Here is an 8,991-nt window from a genome sequence, read left to right as displayed (position 1 = left end):
CTCTCCTATAATTTTCTAAAAAAAAAAACATTTTTTATTAAGGCTACCCTTAGCCCCCCACCCACCCCACACAATTTATCAATAATAAGTTAAATGACAAAAATTATTGTTTTTCAAAATAATACGCATAAGTAACAGCTATTTTTGTCATTAATATCTAATCTAAAAACACAGTTTGTTTATTTAAATTTTATATATTATATGTATATTCATACATATTTAATAGAAAAACTGTGATATTTCAAAGGTTTTACTGGACAATTTTTCAAATTTCTTACTGGACAAATGTTTGGGATGGGTGGGGGGGCAAGGGTTGTTTTGATGCAAAACAATATTTTTACAGAAAATATATAATCAATATTTAATTTAATAATACTGTTTATTTAAATTTGATATATAAATATTTAGTATAAAAACAGTGTTATTAAATTGAATGATATGGACCAAAAACAGTGATTTCTCAGAATGTCATCAAATATATGAGGTGAACTAGATATGTAAAGCCCGTGTCAATTTTTTTACTTAAATGCTAAAATTTTTTTCCTTTTCTTAACAGAAACATACATGGTATACGTATATTCTACAGTTTAATAAATATACCTTGCCAATATACGGTTGATAAATATACCAAAATGAAAGACTTACTAAAAAATCATCGAATAAATATATACAATTTACAATAATAATGTTGCTTAAAGATTTTCATTGATCATTTGTCCCGTAACCTTTACTAAAGCCGGCACATTATTTTTTTTTTATTTATCCTAAAAAATGTAAATTTAAGATCATATCGACATCGTTGCCAAATTTACTGTTTTTTTTCAAACGATTTAGGTATTATTTATTGATTTCATAACTAAATACACTCATTAATTTGAATAAATTTTATTAGTTGAAGCACATTTTACAACATATTGCGTACATTATAACATTAAATTGAACAAACATTTCATAAATTGAACACTTATTTAAAACTGATCTAAATCTCCCATGGTCCAGAATTTTTTCAGGGCTCTGCCAGATGGTTTGCGTTTGTTCGGCAACCCCGGTTTCGCCATCATTTCGTGTTTCTTCTTCATGATGAGTTCACGACAAAACTGTGTACTATAATTTAGAAATAGTTTTAAATAAACATTGATCCAACCAAATGATTGATAGTCATTCGAGTCATTTGATATGTAGAAGGAAATTTTTACTCCCTTAAATTTATCTTATATAATAAGAAAATAAATAAACAACGAGTCTTACTAAGTCAAAGGAAACGGAACATATGTGGCATCTTGAGAAGCCCCTGGAGAGGTTTCTTCAACTTCAGCTGTTGGCGTTCCAACTGAGGATCCGTACTCAGTAAAGCTTGATATTAACGAATATGAAGTTTGCACAGGGGAATAGCCACTGGAGCCGCCTTGAAAGTTTGAGGAAGTTGAAAACACTAAAAGACAGTTATTAAGTAATACTTTGGTTACTTACTGGTATGATCTTTCATAACGAATCTAGATGTTTTGCCGTAAAGATCGCTTAAATCAACAGTGTCTTCATCATAAAAGAAATCGTTGCTCGCAAGATCTTCACCTTCCTCTTCAATGTTGTCCAGTCCTCCTGGCTCAGCCATTATTTGCCCTAGCAGAAAGATTTATTTATTATAAATCATCCGATTTAGTTAAATACCCAACTTACGAGCGATGGTGTTTAGGTTCATCTTGCTCTCTGGCGTCTTCACTTCTTCGGGCAAATCGTTCAACGATGCCCTGCGCTTTATTTCTGTGATTTTTCTAACCTCTATCTGATGTTTCTTAAACATTTGCCAACCACTTTCTTCATCTACCAGAATGTTGTTGTTACTGAGGAACGAGCGATGTTTGGATGATACTTACCAATAAAGTCTTTTATCTTCATACTGGAGCTAGTTGCTGGCAGATTCACTTGATCCATTTCCTCATGTAGTTTTGCCTTGATATCTGATACCATTTCTTCAGACTTTATTTGGAACTCTAGCTTAGTGGTGACGTTCGATTGAGACTCGTCTGACACTTCTTTGTTAATAACTTCTGTAATAATGCTTGGATATGAAAATTTATCTGTTACTAAGTGATTTTTTTACCAATGCTGCTTGCGGAAGAAGTCTTTTCAAGAGTTCGTCTCTTGCTTGGCCCTTGGAGTGGGGTGGATTCAGGCTTATCCTTAGCAAAAAGGTTTAGCTTGGCTTTGCTGCGAGTTAATATGGGTCTTCTTGGCTCAGATTTATTGAGTCCTTTAGATCCAGTTAGTTCTGGCTTAACTTTTTCTGCAATTTATTAGAAGGGTAATCAGTGGACAATTCACTCCTTAGAATCAGTGGTGATTCCTGTCTTAAAGATATTAAAATTTAATTGAGGGAGAACTACTGCTTGACTTCTTCTTCAAATACAAGGAGACACAATTGTGCCACTGGAGTATTTATTATTAAGGGATCAAACCTTATATGGCGATGAACCAATTAACTTTCCACGACTTAAGAATAGTACTTCCTATTGATCGACGGTGACTGGGTATTTTTGTTTTATTATTTAATTTTTTTGAAATGGAATACTCTGTAGTTTGTATAGTATTTTTAAAAAGAGCAAAAAAATCTATTCAGCGATATATATTTTATTGGAGTGATATAGTTTCAACTTTCTACAATACTATACGCTCTTTGAACAAATTTTGCTTCTTTTTTATCTAAGAATTAGTTAACTATTCCAGGCACTTGAGTGCATTTAACCCTCTAAGAAAAGGAGGGACAGAAAGTTCATTTAAAATGTAGCGTGCATTTAACCATCCGAGAGAAAGGGAGAGTAAGAGTCATAATTCAGTTGCCTGGAAGAATCTATTATTTAAGTCCAAGCACTTGAGGAGCGCATTAGATTACATGACAAGAGAGAAAATTTTAGCCCATTTGCCTGAGATTTTTTTTACTATTTCAGGCAATTGGGGGTAATTAATTTTCCAAGAGAAAGGGAATAAGAAACACCAACTTATCTGCCTAAAAAAATTTTTAATTTAAATTTTTTTGGACTTTCAGTCTTAAAACGTTCATTGCTTTGGCAAATCAGATCAAATTTACTCAAAGTTTCGCCAAGCTGTTAAGAAAACTTCACTTTATATTAAAAAATATAGTTTAAGTTGATGGTACAATTGGAGAACTTTTTACAAGTCGTCCAAGATGATGGTAATAATTTTTTAGTTTTTTTGGACCTTCAGTACAAGAACGTTCATAACTTCATCAAAAATTGTTAAAATATAGGCAAACTTTCAATAAACCGTTAAAAACTTCACTTTTTATTAAAAAATATAGTTTAAGTTGACGGTACAATTGGAGAACTTTTTACAGGCCGTCAAAGATTTTATTAATAATTTTCCAGCTTTTTTGGACCTTCGGTACAAGAACGTTCATAACTTCGTCAAAAATTGTTAAAATTTAGGCAAAGTTTCAACAAACCATTAAGAAAACTTCACTTTTTATTATAAAATATATTTTAAGTTGATGGTACAACTGGAGAACTCTTTACAAGCCGTCAAAGATTTTATTAATAATTTTTCAGCTTTTTTTGGACCTTCAGTACAAGAACGTTTATAACTTCATCAAAAAATGTTAAAATTTAGGCAAAGTGTCAACAAACCGTTAAGAAAACTTCACTTTATATTAAAAAATATATTTTAAGTTGATGGTTTAATTGAAAGCAATTAATTCTCTAAGAGAAAGAGTAAGAAACTTCAACTCAACTGCCTGGAAGAATTTTTAATTTTTTTATGGACTTAAGTGCATTTAAGCATCTCATAGAGAGAAGGAGAGTTCAACTTAATTTATTTGCCTGGAAGAATCTTTTTTTTTTTAATCTAGATAATTATGTGCATTGGTCACATAACAAACAGAGAAAATGAGAAAAAATTAATTTTAGGCAAATAAATTTAATTACTTAAAAAAAATTCAGAATTTTCGCTAATTTTAGGCAAGGAAATGGAATTTATCCTTAAAAATCCAGAATTTTCGATATTTCTGGATTAAAACAAAATCAATTTACCCTAAAAAAAAACATTTTGGAATTTTGGGTAATTTTAGGCAAGAAAAATCAGGGAATCTTTAAATTAGAACTTAAAAGAAAAAAAATAATTGATTCCTTAAAAACTCAAGAGTATAAAATTGATTTACCTTAAAAAAACTTAGAACTTACTTTAAACGAGGAAAATCAATTTAGCCTAAAATAACTAAGAAGTTGGGGTATTTTTAAGTGAAGAAAATTTATTTTTTTGGTGTTTCCAGGCAAAGGAAATCAATTTACTCTTTAAAAACTAACAAGATTAAATCGATTTACCCTAAAAACTCAGAACTTTAGGTAACTTTAAGAGAAAAAAATTAATTTGGCCCAGATTTTTGGGTATTTATGAATGAAAAATATTAGATTTATCCATGAAAAAGTCAATATTTTGAATATTTTTAGGCAAAACAAAAGAGCTATTTGAGCTATTTTTAAGCAAAAAATAACAATTTATTCCTAAAAAAGTCAAAATTATTTAGTATTTCTAGGCAAGGAAAATCAATGTACCCTTTAAAACCCAGAAATTTAAATCGATTTACACTAAAAACCTAGGTGAAGAAAATCAATTAAGCCTTACATAATATAAAATTTTGGGAATTTCTAAATAGAAAAAGTCAATTTACCCTAAAACACTCATTCACACACTTTCTCCGATAACAACTTAACTTGACCGTGTACTGCAACTTTTCAAACAGTAATTGGTCATCAAGAGTCTGAAGAGAAACTCAGATTAGAAATTGCTTTAGAGGTAATGGGGAATAGGAGTAATTCATGATCAACTTCTTACTTTGACAATGACTTCACTCACATATACTAAAATTCTTCAAGGTATTAAAACTGACTTTTGTGTACGAATGAGACGAGTACGAAAAAGGCACCCAAGCAACCCAACCCAAGTATTTGATAGAGTGCAGCAATCATAAACTTGATTTGGATCAAAGAAACATATACTGTATTCAAACCTTAAATAAAAAACCAAAAAAAAATTTGACAATGAAATTAGGCACAGATTATCCTTAAAGGTGTAAGACAGGGTTGTGTCCTCTCCCCACTTTTGTTTATAACATTTATTCTGAAAATATCTTCGAAGAACAACAACTAGGCATCAAAGTAAGCGGCACATGGATCAACAAAATACAGTATACAGATGAACAGAGTCTTCCAATTTTCTTTCTCTTCATAGATTTCTGTATAGAATAGAGCTTTTTACTAACTCGGACCGAGGGGTTTGCAGATCAAGATCATGCACTGTGTTGCGAAGTGAATAATTGTGAGACGGCCTACTTGGCATTTCTGACTTATGTTTGCGTACTAAGCAAATAGATTCCAATATGAATAAAGAGGGAAGAGTAAGTATCTTGTATTTTTAAAGATTTCTTGACAGTGAGCTCTGCTATTAAGTCCAAGCAGATACCAAACTGCTCTCTTTTGGAGTTTAAAGATGCGCTCAAATTGACTCACATCGCATGTGCCCCAGAATGGAAGGGTGTAACGTAGATGTGACTCAAAAAGGGAATAATAAACTGTTCTTGATGTTTAAAAACTTAATTCCCTGGAAACTGATCTTAAGGCAAAACATGCTGAACTTAATTTTTTATATAAGACATCAATATGCAAGTCCCATTTTAGGGAGTAGTCAACATTAAGTCCCAAGAACTTCACAGATTCAACAACGTCCAAACTGGTGTTGTTAAGTACAAATGGTTCAATAGTAGTTTTATATGATAAGACTTTAGTTTTTGAGATATTTAGGCATAGCATCCGGATTGCTCCATGTAAAGCTAGCATCGTCAGCAAAAAGACAGATTTTACCACTGATGTTAAGATTGGCTATGTCATTTATAAAGATCAGAAACAAAATAGGGCCCAGGACTGAACCTTGAGGTACCCCCCATTCTATTGGTTTGCAAGAAGACTTCGTCGTATCAACTGTAACTGAGATACGATTTAAACCACTCAAGGGGCATTCCTCTGAACCCATAGTGATTCAATTTGACAATTAAGATGTTATGGTTTACACAATCAAAAGCCTTGGAGAAATCACAAAAAATTGTTGCTGTTGAATGATTATTATTTATACTGGTGTAAACACTATTAAAGAGAAGAAACATAGCATCATTTGTGCATTTGTTACTCAAGAATCCAAATTGGTGAGGAGTAAGAATTTTATATTTAAACCGAAACGATAAGGGCCTTTTTTTAACCAATCGTTCAATGATCTTTGATAAAGTGGGAAGGAGTGCGATTGGGCGATAGTTTGAAGCTTGTTGTTTATCTCCTCCCTTATGCAAAGGAATAATTATTGCAGTCTTAAGGCAGGTAGGAAAGTCACCATTTTGGAATGACTTGTTAATTAAGTTAACAATTTGGCAGATTGGAAAACATTTTGAGAGTGAGCCCATCTGTACCAGATGATGATTTGTTTTTTATTTCATTAATTGTAGTTTGAAGCTCTGTTGATACAATGGGGGTAAAAAAGAAACTGTGTAAATTTTCATTTGGAAGATATGAACGGGATCGTGAGAAGGTGTTATGGTAGCCATTAGATTTTTAGTTACATTAACAAAGTAGTGATTAAGGTCCTCAGGTGAAGTAGGGATAGTGCTAGATGAAGAAGTCTTATTTCTTAATTCATTTACAATAGACCATGTTTCTTTGGCAACATTACTTGATTCGATCATCCTCTTATTATAATAAATATCTTTTGCAGCTTTTATAGTCTTATGGTAGATTTTTCTATAAAGCTTGACATGTCTGTAGGGCTGTCTGTAAATTTTTTCAGGTGTGATAATGAGCGCATGTTTTTTGCAGAAACACTTAAGCCTTTAGTGGTCCATGGCTTATGATGTTTAATTTTGATAGGTCTAAGAGGAAACGACTTATCTGCAATACTTGATAAAGACTCTATAAAACTAGAAAATTCACTATCTATATCGTCAGAAAGAAAATCCCAATCTTCTTGAATTGTAAGAAATTATTTTTGCCAAAAACACGGCCTAATTTACGTAACGTGTTTTTGCCTTTAGAATTTATAGAAAATTTAGTTAGTGCAGCTTCATGATCAGAAAATCCGGAATTGAAAACCGTACAATCTACGAGTTCAGGAGCAGAAGATGACACGACATAGTCGATGGTACTAGAACTATTTTTAGTTATTCTGGTAGGAAAGTTAATATGCATTACTATACCCATTGAGACGAAAATAGAGTGAAGAGATTCTTGAGCAGCACACACACTGGAAAAATCAATATTAAGGTCGCCACACCTTTTAAGGGCAAGGATTCTAGCAAGCTTAGTAGTTTTTGATGGAATATAAAATATTTTTTCAATACTTTCAACAAAATATTAACTTACGCCTTATATTGGCCCTGGCGCATCCTCTTCCAGACACACCGGTCTTCTTGAGCGTACTAGTCTTCACTACAGCACGTTCTTTCGTTTGTTTCTCAGACAAAGAGCCTGATTTCGCCTTGCTGAGGGTCGCCAAACGCTTTCGTTCCTCCGGTCTCTTCCTTAGGCACGATCGTTTTGTTACGGGTGTGTTTTTCTCTGAAAATAATTGTCCAAGTTACGTTAAAAAATTGTCTGCAATTTCCTCCCCAAAAAAACCCATTTCCGCCTTCCATCATCATCATCATCCCTCCCCCCTGAAAAAAATTCCTGATTGCCTGTTTGCAACTACTTAACGCGGGCGAAGTTAAGTACCGAAATTCAAACAATTACCGTAAGTGCCTTTGCTTTTTTTACTCTGCTCACAGAAGGGGCTTTAGTTGTTTGCGTTATGGATTTTAAAGATAATTAAATTATTTATTTTTTAATTATGGAAGAAAGTTCCGCTTACCAATCACTCCTTTCATGTTAGACTTGTTTTTTTGGGTATTAGTCGCTTTAATATCCTTACGAGAGCTTCCCTTGCTGGAACCTGCCAATGCTTCACTAGTTAACTTCTTCGTATTCATTTTGAACGCGCGGGACCAACGGCTTCAAAGCTTTTTGTACGATTCCTTCTCCGCTAGCACCGTTTGAAGTTTCACACTTTTCTTACGGGCTCAGTTTCACCTCCTGAGACGTTTTCAAAGGTTTTCTCTTTTTCTTCAAGTAAACGCTCTTTGATTCAGATATTTTTTTCACTAAAAGACGCGGAAACACGAAACTCTGCTACACAAGATGAAGGAAACTCGACAAAATGGCCGACTGAACATGACGCGACCAGGAGCGTCAATCCTGTCAACAGTGTCATTTTTTGCTGCGTTGCCAAATGCTGCAATAACTTGGAGGGGGCAACATTTGTGTGTATGCAATCCACTATACAGCGTGGAGGAAGATATATCGAATAAATGTGGAGCAGACTTTCCATATCCATTTTGTCCTTTTTTTCAAATTTTCAACCAAAGATGGCGTTGCAAACTATATACACTTTGCTACAGTATTATGCCACAAAAGACGTTCCAAATGCACTTTGTCCCATGCAAATTAAATAGTGAAAATACCTTGGACTTTCTATATGGTATATGTCCATTACCAGTAGACAAACTAACAGAAGTTTGTCCTTGCACCGTGGACTTATTGCCATTTGTTTGTCGTTACACTTGTTGCGGTTAGAAGTGTTTATTTTGAGTACTTTCAAGTTCTTTGTTTTTTAATAAATTTAAAATAATGGATATCCCTGTGACAGGGGATCATATAGTTGGTAATACGGATCGTGGTAGTAGAAAAAGGAAAATAAATCTTACGTCTAAAGAGCGTAAACGTAATGTCAGGTAAGTCTTACTTTTCCGGTACGCGGCCGTTCGTATTTGCCAGCGGATCGTGTTTTCGGGCAAATAGAAAAAGTTACACGATCCTACAGTACAATAAAAACACCTACAAAATATCATGAGATATACTCCAAGAAGGGAGACGTTAGACAACTTGGTAAGGACTGGGTTGTTTA

The 8,991-nt window shown here is 33.3% G+C and overlaps 1 protein-coding gene across 1 annotated transcript; it reads right to left on the bottom strand.

Annotated features, from left to right (window-relative positions):
• Positions 1-869: 869 nt before the first annotated feature.
• On the bottom strand, positions 870-8,247 carry LOC126748711 (uncharacterized). Its single transcript, XM_050458096.1, has 8 exons — positions 7,900-8,247; positions 7,413-7,607; positions 2,102-2,284; positions 1,875-2,048; positions 1,678-1,821; positions 1,471-1,620; positions 1,249-1,405; positions 870-1,104 (listed from the first exon to the last, which is right to left on the bottom strand). Exons 1-8 carry the CDS (start codon positions 8,015-8,017, stop codon positions 969-971), a joined length of 1,257 nt encoding a protein of 418 aa, XP_050314053.1. The 5' UTR covers positions 8,018-8,247; the 3' UTR covers positions 870-968.
• Positions 8,248-8,991: the final 744 nt, after the last annotated feature.

The sequence above is a fragment of the Anthonomus grandis genome, chromosome 22, assembly GCF_022605725.1.
Source record: "Anthonomus grandis grandis chromosome 22, icAntGran1.3, whole genome shotgun sequence".
In the NCBI taxonomy this organism is placed as follows: Eukaryota; Metazoa; Arthropoda; class Insecta; order Coleoptera; family Curculionidae; genus Anthonomus; species Anthonomus grandis.
The sequence above is the reverse complement of the archived record's forward strand: the minus strand, read 5'-3'. Positions and strand labels throughout refer to the sequence as shown.